General features: G+C 37.3%; 1 protein-coding gene across 2 annotated transcripts in view; it reads left to right on the top strand.

Moving 5' to 3' along the window:
* The window catches only part of LOC103462363 (protein sidekick-1), a 592,150-nt gene that overhangs the window by 549,793 nt on the left and 21,060 nt on the right, over nt 1-21,297 (top strand). For both annotated transcript variants that reach the window (XM_081607811.1, XM_017305213.2), the window contains 7 exons: nt 8,207-8,408; nt 16,245-16,348; nt 16,457-16,527; nt 17,300-17,438; nt 18,838-18,894; nt 19,201-19,302; nt 20,869-20,984. In XM_081607811.1, the coding sequence (XP_081463937.1) occupies nt 8,207-8,408; nt 16,245-16,348; nt 16,457-16,527; nt 17,300-17,438; nt 18,838-18,894; nt 19,201-19,302; nt 20,869-20,984 (791 nt within the window). The remainder of the gene's footprint in view (nt 1-8,206; nt 8,409-16,244; nt 16,349-16,456; nt 16,528-17,299; nt 17,439-18,837; nt 18,895-19,200; nt 19,303-20,868; nt 20,985-21,297) is intronic.

Consider the following 21,297-nt stretch of genomic DNA (forward strand, 5'->3'; position numbering starts at 1 on the left):
TTTATACTTGTTACTCTTAATCATCATTAAATTAATATACAAGATTTACTGTTATTTCTCAGGCCTTTATTCCGTTTTCTGCGTGCACCTGGACAGATCTCACATTCTCATACCAGTTTTCATGACAATATATTTATTTCTTCAATATTATTTTTCATGTCAGTGTTAATGTCATGAGGCTGATGACTCCATGACACTTTGATTTTGACTCATTAGGATTTGATTAAGAACCAGATTTGTTCTTTGTAATTTCTGTCCAGTAAAACTATTAATCAATAATCAATAGACAGGTCTATATAAATATATAATTCATGTTTCTGTCTCTTATTTGTATGGCATTAAAATGATCTGGAACTTTTGTTTTTCCACTGAAACCTCTGGTTTGCACAATAAATGCCATGTGGGTGAAATTTTATGGATGATACTCTGATGTCCCATTCTCTTGAAGGCAGCACAGAGCTGTAGCGTCGGATTCTCTGTTTTTATGCCATAATTCACATCTAGTTCGTCGCTCCGTTTTATGTCCCGCTTCTCCGGTTTCAGAGTTTTGTGCAATGTGAACATCTTTTTTTTTAAGCCCCTAAGGTGCAGGGCGGTCGGGAAGCGTATCGATGGGGAAACGGCAGACTGACATAAACCTTTTAAAACAACGGAAACAATTTCTCCATTCTGATTATTGAAATTTAAAAGTGCTGTGTTACCGTTGTTCTATCACCCCCGTTTCATACCGGACCACTTACAGCACCGTGTTAACGCTATAAAATGAACGCTCTCTATCGTGGTATCACCCATGGAGGGATTTTTTGATTTCTTTATTTAAATGGGTTCATTTTTCAGAGGGATACACAGTGAGGGTGTCGTGATTTTAGCTACCAGTAGCAGGAGAACGGAGCTGCGCCAAGAAGCTAACAGAAGCTAACAAACACTGAATAGAAGAGTTGCCATCGATACAGTTGCAGCCAAGCATGGTTTAATGTTACACAAGACAGTTTTACCAAGTTGCTCAAAGTCTAAACTGGCATTGTTGTGCATTTAAGGTGTAAAGTTTACCTTCGACCAAACGCCCCCCAAAGGTACTAGAACCGCTAGTCTAGATCTTGCTAGGACATTAGTCCTTTGACCTGGAAATGTTCTTCAGGTGATAGAAGGCTGACTTTGTAACTGTCTTTATGTGGCTCTGAAGGTTCATCACTACTCCCAGATTTCATGTCTGGTGTCTAGTTTCTAGCTGTAATAACTGAAGCTGTTTGCTGACTTTGAATTGTTCAACAAACATAATTCCTTTGTTTTGATTCTATTCAGTAGGAGAAAGTTATGATACATCCACAACAATTTCTTTTCAGACCATTTGCTCAGTTCTTGAATGGGTCCCTAATGACTTGGTGACAGTATAATGCAGAGCTGTGAATCATTTACATACCTATCGTAACATATCTTGCCAGTACATAAAAGACTGTAAAATAATTCAAGTTTTAGAAGTGTCTAAAGTGCAACATAGGCTGCAGGGTGACAGACTTAGTAGCATTGTTTCCAAGAAGGTTCTAGGTTTAAATGCTGGCCCACGGGTCTTTCTGCATGGAGTTTAAATCTTGTCTCCAGAGTACCGGGACATATGCAGGTACTCAGGCCTCCTCCCACAATCCAAAATTATAAGTTAGATTAATTTATTTGTTTAAATTATTTCAAACTACCAGTGGGTGCATGGTTTCCCATCCTGCATATATTTTTGTTGCCTTATGATGAAATGCTGACCTCTGGCCCAATGCCTGCTAGAGACAGGCAGACAGATAGGCAGACATACAGACACAAGGCATAATTAGAACATCTACAGAAAGTGAAATTTAATATAATCAATGGCAGTGATTGTATATTGAGTCATGACGAAAAGATCCAGTTTACAAAAATAAGCGTGTGATGGATGTTTTCTGCAGCCTTACACAGAATTATGCATGTAACATCACAGCTTATGTAATATATTCAGAGAAATTGAGGTCAGAGAAAGAACAGCAAGCGAAATCTGCAGACACAAAACTTAGGTTTTTAGCTCCTCAGCAACAAGCAGTTTGTAGATGAACATACATGTGCCATTGTTACAGGCCACTAAAAGTTATCACAAATGAAAATATGACCTTTTAAGAGTAGAGGAGAATTTAAGAAGTACAGAACAAGACGAAATGACATTTATAGACTCCTGTGGACAGAACTGTGAATTATTTAGCCCACCAGATACCAGGTCTCCTGTAGAGTTACATTGAGAGTTAGAAATGTAAAAAAAAATAACCTGGGGAGTCTGAACAACTCCAAATTAATTTATCTCTCGCTTAAGAGGGGATTATGTGTCTCTCTTGCCAACAGTCTTGCTGCTTCCATTACTTTCTTTATTAAAAATTAAAGTGAAAAGAAAAAAACAGACATGGAACCACATCAGTACGCTATCTCTTATTTTGTAAACCACAGTAATTATTTCTGATCAACACTTCTGTCATTATTTTGCAATTATGGCAATTATGATTTTAGGGCAGAAAACATGCTGTTATTCCCAGTAACATTTCATCTAATCTTGGCACTCGGTGGTCTCATGGCAAAGTGTAAACAAAAACAGTAAGATGGTTTCTGAAAAACATAGACTAAATAAAGAGTATGACAGCCTGTTCCTGTGGTGAGATATATGGTGTTTATCTCTGACTGTTATTCTTCTGCTGTTCAGTTTCTAAAAACCTGAAACTGAAAATATTTTCACTTTGTCAAAAAATGACCGCTGACAGCCTGAAAGTCAGAAGAGATTATTTCTGTAACTTACAAGTAAAAGTAAAAGTAGTAAATAAAGCAGTTTCTTTTGATTCAGAAGTTATTAAACAGAACATTAACAGCCCAAACCCACACTTGGGAAAATTTCTACATTTTCTTTTATGATATCTGGAATCTGGAAATAACAAGATCTTTATTATTAGTTATTATCCAAGCTGGTTCAAATTGCAGAATGTTCTAAAAACTCCACAAAACCTGTAAAAGAACTCTTCCTTTCTCTTTAAATATAATTTTTTTTAACAATCAAACCATCTCGGTTTTTCTAGGAACTTGCTCTGTGTCAATAACTTTCAGCGAAGAGACTTTAAGACAATCCATTTCTGATCCTCCTGCCAGTTCAGGCTGCACAGTCTCTGTCAAGCTAGGTCTAACAAAAACCAACAAAACCATCTAAGTACAACAATTTAAAGAAAGTTTGTAGATTTTTGAAATCATGATAATATTTTCAAAGATATCATTATATGTAGTTAATTTTAATTGGACATACAATGTAACATTCAATGTATCATTATCAGGATTTCTTGATAATAGGATATGGTCGTTCTTTGTTCTACTTCAGTCATAGAATGGCTTCTTCCTGTACTGAGAAAGACAGAAAAGTCTATTTGAAATTTCTGTAGGATGATCCCAAGGAAAGCAAATAAATTCCATGTAAAAAAAAAAACCTGAGTGTGTGTGTGACGCCACATACATTTGGCAGGGAGTTGTAATTCTTCCTACAGAGTTTAATTAGTGTGGTGTTTGTCTTTTCAGGCTGATCACCAACAAGGCAACAGACAGAATAAAAAGTTCTGCTTACTCTCTGCCTCTGTTTTCTTCGCTTGCCCTCCCATTTTCACTGCAGCAGAAGTACTCGTGATGACAGAGCCCCACTTGTTCTCACAATTATGAGTTTATTATCAGACAAAATCTTAACTGTGAATCAGAACAAAAGGACAACTGGCATTCAGAAGAAGATGGTATCAGAAAGGCGGGCACACAATAGTCCGATTTTGATGGGACTGGAGAATGGTGCTGTGTGGGGGAAAGAAGAAGACAACACATTTGAGCCAAATTACTTTGTGATAAGGCTGAGTGTAGGAGGCTGAGCACTGTGTAGCTGTCAACGTGTGCTCGACTGTGATCAGGTTTTTTCCACAAAATAAATGTAGATTAATTAAACTTCAGAGACAATCAATAATGTTTTTATTTCTAGGCTCAATCAATAGGTCGATGCTCCCTGAAATGAGACAGTTGATCCTGCAGGTGTGTTTCTACTCGTGTGTTGAGTTTGTGTTGAGGTCTACTCATCACTTAACACAGCTGTACAAAGATGGCAACTCTGAGAACCATCCTTCATCTTGTAATTGAATACCAAGGACAAAAACACACACACACACATGCACACACCTCCCCCCCACACACACACGCACACACGTTTGCATGGCTATTTTTGTGGGGACTTTCCATTGATTTCCATTCATTTCTACAGTCTAAACCTTAACCTTACACTAACCCTTAACCTTACCTTACCCTACCCTAGCACTAACCCTAACCATTACATACCTAACAGTAACCAAAACTCAGTAACCAAAACTGTTACTGAGTTGGGTCCCCACAACGTAGTATGTGTCAAGGAACATGGTCCCCACAAGGTATTACAAACATATGCATACACACGCACACACACACACTGGCAGCATGCTGAGAAATGGTTTTTGTTGATGCTGAAGTAATTAAATGTGGCGGTTCACATAAACCTTTATCCACTGTAGCACACACTGATAGACATATAAAGCTCCTTGTGAAAGTATTCACACCCCGTGAACGTTTTCACTGTACAAACACAAACTTCACTATTTATTCTTAGGATTTTATGTGATTGTTTATATAAATTAGAGCTTAGACGTGAATTGGGAGGAAAGGATTTATTGTTTTCTTAAATTTCTTACAAATAAAATTCCCAGGTCAGTTCTATGAAAAGCCTTGTTTTCTGAAGTTACACCTGCTAGACATGAGGAAAATGGCCAAAATCTGAAATTGTTGTTCATTGGCTTCTTTGTTTAAATAGCTCCAACTCAGTCAGCAGGGATGGAAGGCATCTTTTAGGTTATCTAGATTTAGACCTGGGCTGTATGTCACGGTTTCTTTCTTTTCCTAGAATGTTTTTGGATTTACCAGAATGTAGTTTTAACTCTATGTTCCTATCAAATTCATAGCAAACTCATCTTTAGGGCATGATGCTGCCACCACTTTCTTTACAAGAAACTTTTTTTTTGTTTTACTAGTAAACAAAAAAATCCAAATAAAATAATATTTTAAATAGTTTCAAATAGTTAATTTGACAAGATGTGAAAAATATTAAAGTCAGTTGCAAATGTTTGTAGAGCACTGCAACCAGGGGTGAAAGTAAGGGGGTACGGCAGGGTACGGCAGGGTACGACAGGGTACGGCAGGGTACTGCGTCTGCTGTGGGGAGCGGCTGCCTGCTGTGAAAAATGAATGGGTTCACTGTGCAGCCGTGAGAGCACCCAATCAGCCGTGACTGATTAGTTTTTCAAGAACAATCTAAAACATGACTTAATCAGTTAATGAATACCTTTTTTTCTCATTTCATATTGTTTCTCAACTGCTCGTGCTTTGCTAGAGCAGCGGTGTAATATGTCGATCGCGGAAGGTTTTGAGTCGATCTCGGCATTAGGTGACAAACTGAACGCAGCCAGGACGCTGAGACCAGCACGTTCTCCTCTGGCTGGCTTAAAACTGGCTTAAGAACAACAACAAAAAAATCAACAAAACATGTTCAAATTAATGAACAAATTAAACATGTTCAAATTAACAATCTATAATATAATATATAAAATATAATAATTATTGTTTCAACAAGGTGTTGCGCAATTCTTTGACAGAGAGAGAGAGAGAGAGTAAAAGGGTGCGAGTGGTTTAGAGTTGATCACCTGTTCGGGTTGTTTACCTTTGTCTTCGCGCATCACAACCGTTGTAGTTTCTGAACTTTCAATAAACGACAAACTTGGACTAATAACCTCGTTCTTTGTGAGTATTACAACAAACATGGTAAATATTTTTCATTAAGTATTTAACAAAAAAATGGCTTCTACCATGATAATTCCATCCATCCATCAATTTTCTTTACACTCACACCTAGGGACAATTTGGAGAGACCAATTAACCTGACAGTCCTGTTTTTGGACTATGGGAGGAAACCGGAGTACCAGGAGGAAACCCACGCATGCATAGGGAGAACATGCAAACTCCATGCAGAAAGACCGGGGCTGGGAATCGAACCCAGAACCTTCTTGCTGCAAGGCAACAGCTCTACCAACTGCGCCACTCTGAAGCCTACCGTGATAATTATGTGAAATTAAATTATTTGTCTAATGAAAAAATTGTTTGGTGCTGTCGGGCTCAGTCTGAGAGGCTTTTTCTTTATCAAACAATTTTGTTTTTTGCCTCTTATTTAGTGTAAATATTGATGTTGATGAGACTTTCTGCAAAATGATAACCTTTTTCAACCTTTATAGCTTCCACTGTTGAAAATGAGGCTCTAACTTTCACAAATGACATTGAAATAAAATCCAGTTCAACATCTGGTTTGAGGTGATTCCTCTGGAACGTGTTGGAGGAAAAATATCCCAACTTCAGAAGATGTGCTTTAACTTAACAGAGCTCTGTGGTTCCTCCTATTATTATGAAAGTCAGGGTGAGGAGGCGCCATGTTAGGAAGAGAAGTGAAAGCTGCAGGATCTTCAAAACAAACAGGTCATGATGGTAGGCTACTATCTGGACACAGGATCAATAGAACCAGTTTAAAAGCTAAAATGAATGGTTATTCCAGACATGGAAAACTGGGATGCACTCCATGCCACGATGTTCAGAATTTAGGTCTCATGGCATCTCAACGTGTCAACATTGCAGCCAGTGAGCTGAAGGAAATACAGCTTTATTTTGTAGCAATTCAATAGCTACCCAGCTTTTATTGCTTTCTAAAAAAATTTATCAGCACAGAAACTCAAACAGTGAACCCAAAGCACACAAAGAAGCAATATATATCTCTATATATCTCTCTCTATATATATATATATATATATATATATATAGATATATATATATATATATATATATATATATATATATATATATATATATATATATATATATATATATATATAGATATATATATATCTATAGATATATAGATCTATATAGATCTATATATCTATATATATAGATATATATATATATCTATAGATATATATAGATATATATATATAGATATATATATATATATATAGATATATATAGATATATATATATATATATATAGATATATATATATATGGAGAGAGAGAGAGAGATTTTTTTCTTTTTTTCATTTTCTTTTTTTTTTTGTCATAGTACCCCCAAGAATTTAAAACTACTTTCACCCCTGACTGCAACCCACATGTACAGAGGTCAAGGCTATTCGAAGAACAAACTACAGGGATAAACTTCCTTTATCCTTTTACCTTTCCCCTGTAAGAAAAACAATAAAGCAAAAGATTAGAAGAGTTTACAGGCACATCTAAACAGTTTATCAAAAATAAAAAAAAAAGATTTGTAAATACAATACAAAACTGAATTTAATCTGAAAGGAGGACTGAAGCATTGAGCAACAGTTCAGCCTGTAAGATGCTTCTGATGATGCTATGTTCTTGGTTACCCATGATTGCATAAGTTATGCCATAATTATAAAGGTCAATTTACATTGTAGATATTCTAATATTCTTTGTTTCTAAGAAACCCAAGTTTGGATTTTCATTCACTGAGGCATTACAGTCAAACTTTCCAGAATTAGCATCTGAAATATATTACTTTGTTTGTAATGAATCTTGTACGTATATATTAATTTTACTAAGTTCTTGAAATAAATTAACTTTTTAATTATTGAGATGAAACTTCCAAAGTTCTGAAAGCCAGTTATATATAGAAGATTTTATAGGTACTGTTTATTGCTATGTAGGCCATTTTATGCTAATTGTTATTATTATTTAATATAATGGGAAATGCGGAGGTTTTTCCCCAATTAAAAGGCTTTATGGCAGTTCATTTTTAAAAACTGTAAATTTGCTCCATGTTTATATTCTCAGGTCGGTAACCACAAACTAGGTAGTAAGAGCTGATACAAATTAACACTTTGACTGACATTGACTGGTACTCACAAAGGTTGACTTCCTCAAATAAAAATAATTACGAAGAAAATTCCAGACAATTTGCTATGGTTAAAATACTTTTGAATATCTACATTTTCCTAAAATGTTACAAAAATGCATTAAAGGGGACATATTTATGACTATTTCTCATTTTTACTACTTCTCCCTGCCCCTCATTTCTCTGCATCCCTTCCACACCTCACTTGCAGAGCGCCCCCAACCACCCAGGAAGCTTTCTGTTCCTCAGGGTGAGGTGGAGGCTCGCCGACTCCGTGTCTACTGGGTAATTGGTGGCTCGGGCTCCTCTCCTCTGAGATACTTCACTTTGCAGCTGAAGGAGCTGCCGAACGGGCCCTGGAAGACCCTCACAGCTGACATCCCACACAATGTGACCTCCTGGACAGTCGACAGGTACGCAAAAATACAGAGACATACTTGTTAGATAAAGCAGCCAAAATTAAAATTTCAGCATGATTGCCTACTAAAGTCAATTGTCATTCTTTGTCTTTCACTAGGGAGTGTGAATCAGGTCATTAAATGCTGATGGCTTCAAATTTACATTAATTCACCAGTCTTTTTTTTTTTAGAAACAAAATCTAAATCCACTGTGTAATCTTGTTTGGGGTGGGCCTATTTCAGTGCTAACCTGATAGTAACACTGAAATACTGTAATATAATAAGTAATTGTTTTTTTTTTTACTCATATTTTAAATTAAACACTTTTTACCAAAAAACAAAATTAGATTCTGCAAGGAAAGTTACTGTTGTACTGAACATTGCAATGTATTTAAATGTAATTACCCAGTAAATTATTCAAATTACAAATACTGTCGCTCTGGAATTTGACTGGGCCATTCTAAAAATAAGTATATGCTTTCATCTAAATCAGTGATTCCCAAAAGTCAGGGTCAGGATCTGACTTCAGGCCATATATCAACAGGTGTGGGCCTTAAGATTCTCTTCAGAAACTGAAATTGAATGACAGAAATTATAAACAGTGAGGCATATTTATGGTGTCAATGGAACAGAAACAAGCGGAAACAGCTGATAGGCTGACTGTTAATGCTATTTGTTTTATCATTGTCACCCTGTAACGTTGTTGTGCAGTCATGAGTCTGTTCTGTTATTTTATCGTCGCTCAGAAGCCACTCCATTCTAGCCCTGCTTACAAGCATAGGGTTAGTGCAGGGGTGGGCAACTCCAGGTCTCGAGGGCCGGTCTCCTGCAACTTTTAGATGCGTCTCTACTTCAACACACCTGAGTCAAATAATGAGGTTGTTAGCAAGACTCTGAAGAACTTGACTGCGCTTGGGAGGTGATTCAGCTGTTGGATTCAACCGTGTTGAACCAGGGAGACATCTAAGAGTTGCAGGACACCGGCCCTTGAGGACCAGGATTGCCCACCCCTGGGTTAGTGTTTTGCTGGAGGCGAATCTCTTCCCCAAGATTTTCTTCCAGCACTGCCATGGATTTAGTTCCATTCAGTATCCAATCTGAGCAGCTGTAGTGTCGTCACGGCGCCACACGGCGCCACACGGCGCCACACGGCTCAATGGTAGGGCAGGCCCACCAAGTGCAGAGACTACAGATGTCTCCGGTTCCATTCCCGCCCTATACCTTCCCCTTTTCTTTCTGCTCTTCTTCCTGTCCAGGTGCTTATCATAATGCCATTGTGCCACAAAAACCTTTAAGAAAACCAGCATCCCCACAGCATGACACTCCTACCAATGTGCTTCACCAGTTGGGACAGTGTGTTCAGGGTGTTCAGGTCTGAAGAGTACATTTTCCACCATGCATACATTTTGTTCTTATCTGACCAGATAATGTTGGATCTGTCAACGTGATTCGGGCTTTTTGTCAGAACTCGCCCATGCAGCCCATGTGGGTAACTAGTAGTTGTCCTGTTCTCAGATTGAATTTTGTTTTATAACTCTGTTCAAACTTTTCCACAACCCTGCCTCTAACCTGTCTGCTGTGCTGCGATTTGTTTCCTTTGGCTCTCTAACAAATCTCTAAACCCGTCACAGATCACCTGTATAAACTTAAACAGAGAAGAGACTTGTAAAGACTTCTGGTCACAAACAAACTCATGATTTTCTAGAACATTAATTTTGAAATGTTTTTCACAGTAGGGAGACTCCATTTACATTTTTTATCAATTAGTGCAGGACTTGTAATTAATTAATAGCATTTAATCAAAAAACACATATTATCCTAATGAGCAATATTCTACACCCAAAAACCCTTTTTACTTCAAAATCATTAAACAAATGGGGCTGTGAGCTCAACAATAAAGATATTTGTTGTTAATCTGTTTTTCAGATTCTTCAATCATCAGATTGGTGCAAAGTAGCCCTGATCATTCATGGAGCTTGTTTGAATAAATCGTTTTTAGAAATAAGGACTAATGATAATTTTGATGTTTTAGGAACATCTGTGCTTAACTGCTGTTTGTTTGTTGACGATGTGTTGCACTGAGATAGATATTTCATTTGAGGTAGAGCATTTTAGTCTTGAATAACTTTGTAGACAGTTCAGGTCCTTTTTGCACAACTTGAACACAGCAGTAGTATTTTCCAACATCCCATCACATCGTTTTTTTTTAAGCAAAATGAAACCCAGAGAAGCAACTGTGTCATCATTTGGTGTTGTTTTTAGATGTTGCTTGTGCAGCAAATTTTTGGGCAAACCAGAAATACACAAATACAAAGTTTCCGATTGGAACTTTTGCATGTGAACAAAGTGATTAATTGCATTAAAATGTTCCATGCATTAAAACATATGTAACTAATTTATTGAAATTAGGGTGTTAAAATACTGGTCCTAGTTTTTTAGTATGATCATTTGATAGCCTAAATAGCCTAAGCAACTTTGTACAACTTTGGTGTAAAGTTGGCAGTAAAGAAACATTTGTTTATTTACAGAACATTATAAAAATATATCCTGCAGAGAATGAGGCAACAGTTGTGGTAAAATGATCACGACTACTCCATAAACTGGGAGGAACTCAGTCACCTAACACCTGAGTACTGAAGGAACTGCTCTAACTTTCTCACATCCCTTTTCCATCTGTCTCTGTCCTCTCCCGAGCTTTCAAGCTTGACTGTGTCTTCTGTCCATTCTTTCTTAAGAACAGCTTTTACCTTATCACGTGTCACCCCTCTTGTTGTCCCCGTCTCTTTCCCTTTCTCCCCCCATCCATCAACAGCCCCAGCTTTCAGAAACTATCAGCCAGGCATTTTTTCCTTCAAGCATCACCCCTGCTCTGCCAGTTGAAGGGGACTTCAGCATTATTGTCTCTTCCATTTCCCATCCCCGTCTTCCTGCTCTCTATGATAGTGTCATTAAGGCAGCGGCCAACATCGGTCAGACTCTAACTTTGTCGACAAAGCCTAAGAAGCGGGGCTGTGATGACTTTTTACCAGTGTTGGGAATGTGCTTTGTGATTGTTTAAGCATTCTTCTTCTCGAGTGATCACAGAGCTGTTTGAGATGCTGGAGTGAGCTCTCTCTGTTTCGACCTGCCTCAGGGACAGTCTGTCTGCCATCAATGTGGAGCCGCTGTTGTTGTTTTGATGCCATTTCTGAGATCTTGTTGCAGCAAAGAATGGAGGAATTAACTCGCATTTTTACGTGCTCACTCATGCTTACTTTTTATGAGTATTAATTGTGGTTTCCACAAAACTCTAGAAGCAAAACATCATGCCCCCCAGGCTTATCTGCACAGGCACACTTTTCACACTTACATCTTCAAACATTGTCCTTAACATCCTCCCAGCGCTGTTGGCGCCCAACCTAGGCTTAGTGTCTTTGATGTTCTATTCCTTTATTGTACACAAATCTGCAGGGCGTTTTCTGGTCCCTCATTGCGCCAAGCTAATAATTATATAGGAGGACACTTCTCTCCTGTTGCTTCCTGCTGAATTCCTGGCTGATCTTCTGTAATCTCCTGGGTGCTCTGTAAACAAGTGCTGGAGAAAGACCACGCAGGAAGATGTTTGAGCTGACTAACTTTGAATTACTTGTTTTACTTGTGCTCATAATGTGTGGGAGGACTTAAAATGTGACAGGTGGTTTTTAACTTTTATGGAAGACTCCAATTCATTTTATTCAGTGGGTTCAATAACATTTCTGATATCCAAATGTAAATATTCAGGATATAGTTTTTCTAGCTCTTGGCCTCATATGTTGCATAAACTGATATAAATAATCACACAGGTATTATCAGCTATGCAGCTGCAATTTGTGCTCAAATCTTATATTTTACTTTGCAAATTAATAATATCAAAGCAAAATTATGTTTTCACATCCACTTAACTATAAACTGCAGAGCTGCTAAGTTTCAACCCAAGACTACTGAAATAGAGTGGCCAAGGGCATGACATTTTCCAGAAAGTAACATTAATTAAAAATGGTTTAAAAATATGCAACAATAAAGCTATTCAGTTGTGTCTGTTGTGAACCGTCATTCATTTTTCATGAACAGAGGCAACTTTTCACTCCAGCACTGTTTTACTGAAATGAAATCAAGAACATGTAATGCTGACACTCAAAGAACTTTTATTAGCAATGAGCACATGAAATAACTTAGCTTTTCTAACTGTGGCAGCTTTCTCCCTGTATATATGTAATTGTAAGACAACACGGCAACTCATGAATAACATCTAACATTCTGCTAAGACTGCTACATCTTCTACATATATGCAGGTTGAAAAATCTAAGCAATAAAAACTAGAAACTTTCTGTGATCAAAATAGCTTTCCTGTTGGATTGTGGTGGATCGCTCCTTCAAACTGGTATGAAAAATAGGCTTTACAAACATCTCTGTCTTCTGAACCGCTGAAGATAAAAGCAAGTCTCTCAACAAAATTGACTTGCAGAAGGTAATGTGTTTTTACATAAACAGTAAAATGTTAAAGTAAACCAAATCATATAATTTCAATATTTTATGATTTGCTACTTTATGTCACTCTGATAACAAGGCCTCTAGAGTTAGGCATTTTAAAATTGGATTATATATATTGTTATTCTGGGCTCATAATATCCTTCACCTTGAACAGAGGAGAAATGCAGATGTTGTTTGAATATTGCAATAAAAACACTGGAGACTGTGAGGAAAGGTGAAGGCTAATTGTTATTCAAGCACTAGTGTGGTTTTCTAAGGGCACTGAAAGAGCAAAACATGTCTGAAAAAAGGTGAGAAGGTTATTTCAGAAAAATATTTATCCTAAGCTGTTCAAGGTACACAGTACTGTTTTAAATGTTTGTTTGGTTTTGGTAAACAGTTCAATTCCTCTTTATGACTTGAAGAAATGCCTTCAAGGATTAGGCAAATAATTTCCAGCAATAAATTATGGAAGAGTACGTATTGTTTATGCATACATGGTATCTTAGATAAGTTTTCTTCACCGCTCTTCAAATTGTGTTATTATAAGTCAGGAAATGGCTACAAGAAATTTGATTAAATCCTAAACTTGCACACATCTACAGTCAGGGCAATAAGTTCAACCAGGCATTTCCAACTCCAGTCCTCAAGTTAGCCTGTGCTACAGTTTCTAGATGCATTCCTTCTCCAATACAACTGAACCAAAAGGCAGAATTACTTTGTTTCATGTCAGCAAGTTTTACAGAAGCTAGCTATTCATTGATTCAAGTGGGCTAGAGCAGGGATGCAGGACAGAGACACTCGAGGACTGGAGTTGGAGACACCTGAGTTATATAAACCAAAATAACTGGATCGGTGACACACAGGACTGTCCAAGACACAGAAAGGTGTGTAATGATACACTGAGCTTACAATAAACAGGACAAGATTGGGATTTAACAAATTATTTTAGGGGAAAATACAGAAGTCTTTTTTATATTTTTCACAAATGGAATAAATGGGGAGTTGTGTGATATATGGAAATCGTCATTACAATAACAACTCCAAAGAAATGCTTGGATGCTGAAGTTAATATGTTTCAGGTACTACAGTTTCATGCTAATTTTATTTACATTATATTTATGTTTTATTTATCTATATTACAAATATTGGTAGACTGCACAGTGGCGCAGTTGGTAGAGCTGTTGCCTTGCAGCAAGAAGGTTCTGGGTTCGATTCCCAGCCCTGGTCTTTCTGCATGGAGTTTGCATGTTCTCCCTGTGCATGCGTGGGTTTTCTCCGGGTACTCCGGTTTCCTCCCACAGTCCAAAAACATGACTGTCAGGTTAATTGGTCTGTCTAAATTGCCCCTAGGTGTGAGTGTGTGTGTGCATGGTTGTGTGTCTCTGTGTTGCCCTGCGACAGACTGGCGACCTGTCCAGGTTGACCCCGCCTCTCGCCCGGAACGTTAGCTGGAGATCAGCACCAGCAACCCTCCCGACCCCACCAAGGGACAAGGGTGTAAGAAAATGGATGGATGGATGGACAAATATTGGTTTTATTTAAAATGCTGAAATTCACTAGTGGTGGAGGCTTATTGTAATGTAAACTATTGCGTTGACTACATAACTTGCAATAAATCCTTTTTTGTCTTAGCCATGTTTCAAATTCTTCCTTTAGCATTTTCTCTACACAGTAATCTGTTTCAAGTGAGATTATTTACTCATTAAGTTAGACTCATTAAAACTGCCTGAATATGTTAGTGACATGCAAAGTGTGAACTGAAGACACTTGTAAGTGATGGTGACTGCCTTCTAAACAGCTCTTTCAATATAGTATTGCACATTATGTGATTGCAGTGAAGATATATTTGCAGTATGTGGGGCCACCTTATCCAAAATGTTATTAAACAAACTATTTAAATGTGCTTTTTTTTCTTTAAAGCTAATGTAAATAGCTGAGGTTTATTAGCCAGACCAAAAGCAGTCCCTGTGTCATGATTATGGCAGCATCTATCACTTAGTAAGACAAACAGAATAGAAAAAATAAGAAAAAAACAAACTGGTAACACTTTATTTGAAGGGGTGTGCATAAGACTAACATGACACTGTCATAAACATGACAATACCTGTCATCAACATAAGGTGTTATTCAGAAAGATTTCATAAAGAAGTCTTTATGAATGTTTATGACAGTTGTCATGAAGTGTCATTCGGTAAATAATGACACTTTTAATGCAAAGTTGCTCTAAAAGTTGCATTGAAAGTCCATTAAAAATGCCAACTTTGCATTAAATTGTCATTATTTACAAAATCATAAAGACTGTCATAAAGACTTCTTTATGACACTGTATAAGACACTTATAAAGTCTTATAAAGTGTCATAAAGACTTCTTTATATTCATGACAGGTGTTATGTCATGTTTATGACAGCGTCATGTCAGTCTTATGCACACCCCTTCAAATAAAGTGTTACCAAAAGAACTTCACCCTAAGGCAATTCATTCACTTGGCTACTGTTTTGAATGGGAAACACAATATAACATGCCATGCATTAAGGCATGGCATGTGCTGAGCTTTGTGTGCTGAGCTTCGTAAGGCAGAAAATAATTTCAAGAAAATAGCTACTCACATAAACTTACCCATATTTATAGTCAGAGCAGTAATAATTTAGAAGTGTTACCACCTCACACTGTTCGAATAATTGTCTGAGAGGGTAAAACATCACAGAACATATTAATCACAGTAAATGTTTGAATATGTAAGAATATTGTTACTCCAATAAAAGTTCACTTTGTTTTTAGTTTTTACATCCCTTTACTAGACCTCATCACTCTTTGCTCCTTCAGTGTTATGAAGCCAGAAACCTCTGCTCAAAGTTTAATAAACCACTTAATATTTTTTGGAAACACAATTTAACTGAGTTTAGTTTTAGGTTCTATGAGCATCAGGGAGCTTTAATAAACTTTTTTATAAACAATTGTTTTCTGTCCAGGTAAACCCTTTAAAACATTTTTGAATATTTGTTTTTTATTTTGTTTTATCTCATGAACCCACAACATGTAATTTTGCCAGAATGCTGATTTATGCACCAATTTCACTGCTAATGTTTGGCAAATGAAATGATTCAAAATGCAAAATGAAACTGAGATAAATGTTGTGACTTATGCATGGTGATGAGTGTGCAACAAGTTTCTGTCTTTTATTATGAACATTTTTAACATATGGGTTTAAATAAGATCATATTCAGACTTAGAAATACCTTAATATTTTTCCACTGGAATTTGACAATGTTGTGCCCGTTTGCGTTTTACACTCGCTGTGAAATGTATTGTTTGTGCACACATTTTGGCTTATAAAGCTGATTCTCATCGTGGTTGTTTAGGCTGAAGCCCTTCACATCATACAAGATTCGAATGCTGGCCACTAATGACGTAGGAGACAGTGTCCTCAGCAAGGAGACAGAGGCTGTTACTACTCTACAGGACGGTAAGGACCAGGGTTGGAATGCTTAAAGAATGAAGAGATCTGGATGCATTGGAGCTGATGTCTGTATGAAGCAATTATCTGTTCATTTTTTGTCTGTCTTCTTTCCAGTTCCTTATGAGCCTCCAGTGATCCTCTCAGTGAAACCAACAACTACTACCTCAGTGATGGTGCAGTGGAAGGTATTTCTCTTCTTCGAACATAATAAATGTCTTTTTTAAACATAGATCTCAACACAACATACTATATCTTAAAAGATCCGGTTAATCATTTACTTTAAAGAGACAAGGTTTGTGATATTTTAATTGTATATAAATTTGCTTTGTGTTGGTGTCTGTGAATTTGGTTATCATTATTTATTAAAGCAGAAAATGTCAAAGAGCAGTGAGGATAAATTTTAAGTACAGAAGGAAGGAGAAAAGAACAGAGGGATGGACTGTCTTAGCCAGGAGAGAAATGTCCAGCTCTTAATGATTATATACCAGCAGACGATATGGTACAGGTTGAAAGGTGCCCTCGGCAGTCAATTCAGCAACAGAGGAAATAGAGGAAGAGGAAAAGACAGTAGATCCCTTCTGAGTACTTTACAGCTTGCCTCTCTTTCTCTTCTGTCTGTAAATGTCCTTTCCCATTTTGTAGCCTTATGTCAAAGCAGAAATAGGCAATGAAAACACAAAGTCACCAGCAATTTCATCACCCTTTATGAAAGTGCCAAACTTATTGAAGCATCACTTCCCCCTTTGCAAGTTACTGCAAGACCAATACTCTAACCTTTTAAATTGGATGACGAATAAAATACAGCTCAAATGCAGTTCTGCTGGCCTTCCTTTCTCCTGTCTGTGACAAAAAAAACTAGCTCAGTTGAAAAAAATATAATAGGCTCACAAGTTGTCTTTGAAGCATTGTATTACTAATGTCTATGGAAATGTATATGTCGGTTTGCATGTTTTCTAGCACCCCAGTGAAGACAGTATTAATGGAGTCCTGACTGGATACAGGCTGTATTACAGGGAGCTCCCTGCAAATGGATCCACTGTCAGTGATGCCCGGGTTCAGACAACCAAAAACCATAGCACAAGTGCCCTCATTACAGGTAAGTAGATCTGCTTGTTATGGAGTCAGCCAGCTGCTACATCAACTCTACTTGAGAAGAAATGACTCTATGGTGTACACAAACACCTCTAACTTAACTTTTCAACAATCTGTATGTTTTATTTTTTGCATGTTGGCCTCTTGCCTAATTGAGAAAGGCTCAACCAAATCTGAGAATCTCAGGGCTCTAGAGTGTGACCAATTGCACATGCAACTTCATTTCTTAATGTTGCCTTTAAAAAAAACTCTGAAGCTACACTGGATCAACTAGTAATTCTAGGAAAATAAAGTCTCTGCAACACAGAAAGTCTACCCCTGGTTCAGCGACAGACATATATTAGGCCCATAAACCATAAACCAATTAGAAACACTGAAAGGCAAGTTATGTCAACAAGTTATTGTCTGCCATTTTTAGCTTGTAAGCTGCATAGCTCCACAGCTCAGAATTGTTTTTGTTGTTATTGCTAATATGGTCACAAAACTTAACATAGTTTTTGTTCAACTCGGAACACTTCAAAGTCTCAAACAGAAAAAACAGGATAAATCACTGGAAACAATTGTAACAGTTAAACTTGACAGATACATTTGTGTTATTTAGTCATATTACTGTGACTGAATTTAAGCTGCAACCAATTTGATTTACACAAAGTGAAGCCATTTACAAGTTGTGCATGCTCCAGCAGTATTGTCAGACTGTCTGTCAACCACATTTTTAAAAGTCCTGATACACTGCGCTGGCATTTTTAAGCTTAATGTTCTTTTCACCAAAGCACTTTACTTTTTAGTAAGTGTGAGTTAACTGTCTTGCGCAATTCTGCTTCAAATGAAGATATTTAAGTTTTACAAAATTGTTAATCATTTGTAATTCAATATTGTCTTTAAGATAGTTAATTTAGAAGGAAAAGTGAACCTGCAAAATGTGATATTAAATGTGACATACATGATCTAGCTCCTGTGTTGCCATCAGTTGTCTTCTCATTGGTTGGTTTGGAACCTCATAATATCAGGATTCCCTGGTGTTGGAAAACTTGGAATGAACTGCCACTAATTCAGAGAGCCTTGTTCAAATGATAATTTTCAGCTTTGATAAATGTTTTTATTTGCATTGTAAACTATGATGTGTTCATCTATTTTTCATCTATTTTTGGGTAACGATTTTTTTCTCCTCTCTACTCCTCAAACTCAGCAGCACCTGTGTCTGTAGGTATAGAGTGGTAGAAAACTTTCTACCCACTCCAAAGTATAGAGTCCTGCAACAATACTGAAGCAAAAATGTCTTTGAATGTTTTGCTCTTCAATACAGTGATTCTATTAAATTGTATTATAATTGAGTGGTTTGTTGTTGGACTCGAAGCACAATTGATTTCCTCTCCATTTGTTTTTCTTTCACTCTTCCAAAGCCAAGAGCACCTTCAAGACAGTCAGCAGTGCCTCACTCACAGAGTTTGAGCTGACACGTAAGTTACAAAGTCGACCAACATAAAGCCGAAGTCTTTACACTGATACACAAATTATGGTTATAAATGTCATATTCTCTTTTAACGAGATAACTGGAACTGTGACCAAAAGTGTGACTTCATTGGGAATGTTCTCTAATCTACACAGAGTGAAAAAAATTATACATAAATCCTCAGTTATGTACTGTACAATTATTATGACATTATTTTGACATTTATGTCAGATGTAAACTTCTGACTGGAGATGTGTGTTTTCATGTTTAGTATAATAAAAATGTTTTGAAAAGATTTGACATTTGTTTACAGAGCTAAAGAAGTTCAAACATTATCATATTGTGATGACGAGCTACAACATCATCGGTGAGAGCCATCCATCTGCTCCGGTTGAGGTGTCTGTTGGAGAGGCAGGTAGGTGAAAAGAAACAACCATGAAACATATTTATAATTGTAAGATTTGACAGAAGAAAGTGATTTTTCCAGGTCAACTTCCATATTTCCGTTTCTCAGTAGAGATATGTGAATGCCTTCAGTGCTAAAAAGGAATGTCAGACTTTTGAATTTTTACACATTTATGTTTTTATCATATTCAATAACAAGCTATATACACCATTTCCTTCTTTAGGACATGGATATTTCATTTCCAGGTAACCTTGAGTTTTCTTAGAAATTATTCTACAAGCATTGCTCTAAATTACCTCCAACTGTTTGCAGAGTAGAAACAATCAGACTCCTGAAGGTTGAATGGAGCATCACTGCATAGTCTCTATTAGCATTCTGAAGAGTTTTTCTGCTAGGTTTGGTTACAGACACCAGCTCAGGTCAAATTAAAGACCTGTTGCCTTTTATTTTTTATTACTGTAATTCATTATGAAGGCTGCTTTCAAAGGTATCCTAAACTAATTAATAGCTCAGCAGAGGTAAATGTTTACCTCTGCTGTAAAGTCAGAGCATTTGGGTAAAATGACAGCATTTCAACAGCATAATGTTAGCACAAGTCTTTTTGACTGAAGGAATAACAGTAAGTCATCTTTTGCTTGAAGTTGCAGTGACAAAGCTAAAACATCGAAATAATAGATGAGAAAGGAAAAAAAATTCAGCCAGTGCAGATGCTCAGTTCTGAGTTTTGATAGCTTTTAGGATTTCATCAACAACCTTTCATGTAACTGTGTGAAGTTGTTCAAAGATACTAAGGAACCAAGTGCACTTTCAGTTAAAAAGATTTTTAATTTTATTGGAGTTTTAGACATTTTTGTTTTCTTTCTAGTGGGCTTTGTCCTGCCCCCCCCCCACCTTGCTTCAGTAAAAATATATTTTAAAGTCTCTGTTGGGTTCTCTAATATGGAGCATCCATGTGTATCCATCATGAAATACACAAGGTCAACTATTTTATAGTGAAGGCTATACCTCTTTTACTTGCACTGAAAAGTCAAAGCAGGAGTCCTAATAGAGCCAGCTTATTTGTCATTCAACCCACAATTACAAAGACACACACAAACACACACCTGATACAGCAAGACATTTGTAAACTACAAACAAGAATAGAAGTAAATAGAATTCCACATTACTTTAGAAACACTTCTACTTGCAGTGCATCGGAGCAGCGTTGCATTCATATCACCCGTGCATGTGTATGTGTGTGTTTGTTAGTGTGCTGTGTGAGTGTGTTTGCAGAGTTTAGTAGGCCATACGTACCACATAGTGAGGAGTAAAAGGTGAGGATAGGGGAGCGTATCAGGAGGGGGAGCCAGAAAAGCCTGGAGGAGAATGATGAAATCAGGTGATATGGACTTCTCTTCCAGCCTCAGGTGCACACAGCTCAGTGTTCATTCTTATGTGCAGTACAGTGGCGTAACAAGGTCCTGCCTGAGGCTCATTCTAATTAGAAGGGTAGAGAATATTTTCCTCACTTCCCGCTCTTTTAACATGCAGCTGCTCACACACGGTAACCAGCACCTCTCGTCTCTCCTGCTGCAGCTCCTTCGGTGGCGCCTCAGTCGATCAAGGTGTCAGCCGTGTCTCCCTCCACCCTGGAAGTGACCTGGGACATGCCGCCCCTGGAGACCCAGAATGGACTCATCCAAGGCTACAAGGTGACTCAGAGAAACAAGCACAAACACACAGCGAACAAATACAACATGCGTGCCTGGGGAAAGGCAAAGTGGGACTCAAAAGGCATCAATTACTTAAATAAACGCTTAAAATAAGTGTCCCCATCAAGTCCGCTGAAGGAGGGTTAATGCTGCTGTGTCTTCAAGTGTCTTAGAGACATGAGAAAAAGAAGTGGGTTTGAGGGAAAATCTGAAAATCCCTTAATGGTTTCAGTATGATTTCTTTGTCCGTCCTCCAGCTCTCACTCTTAGCACTTCAGATACAAGGTTATCTGTCCTTGACACACTGGTGTAT

This window comes from Poecilia reticulata, chromosome 1 (assembly GCF_904066995.2).
Source record: "Poecilia reticulata chromosome 1, P_reticulata-male-v2, whole genome shotgun sequence".
NCBI lineage: Eukaryota > Metazoa > Chordata > Actinopteri > Cyprinodontiformes > Poeciliidae > Poecilia > Poecilia reticulata.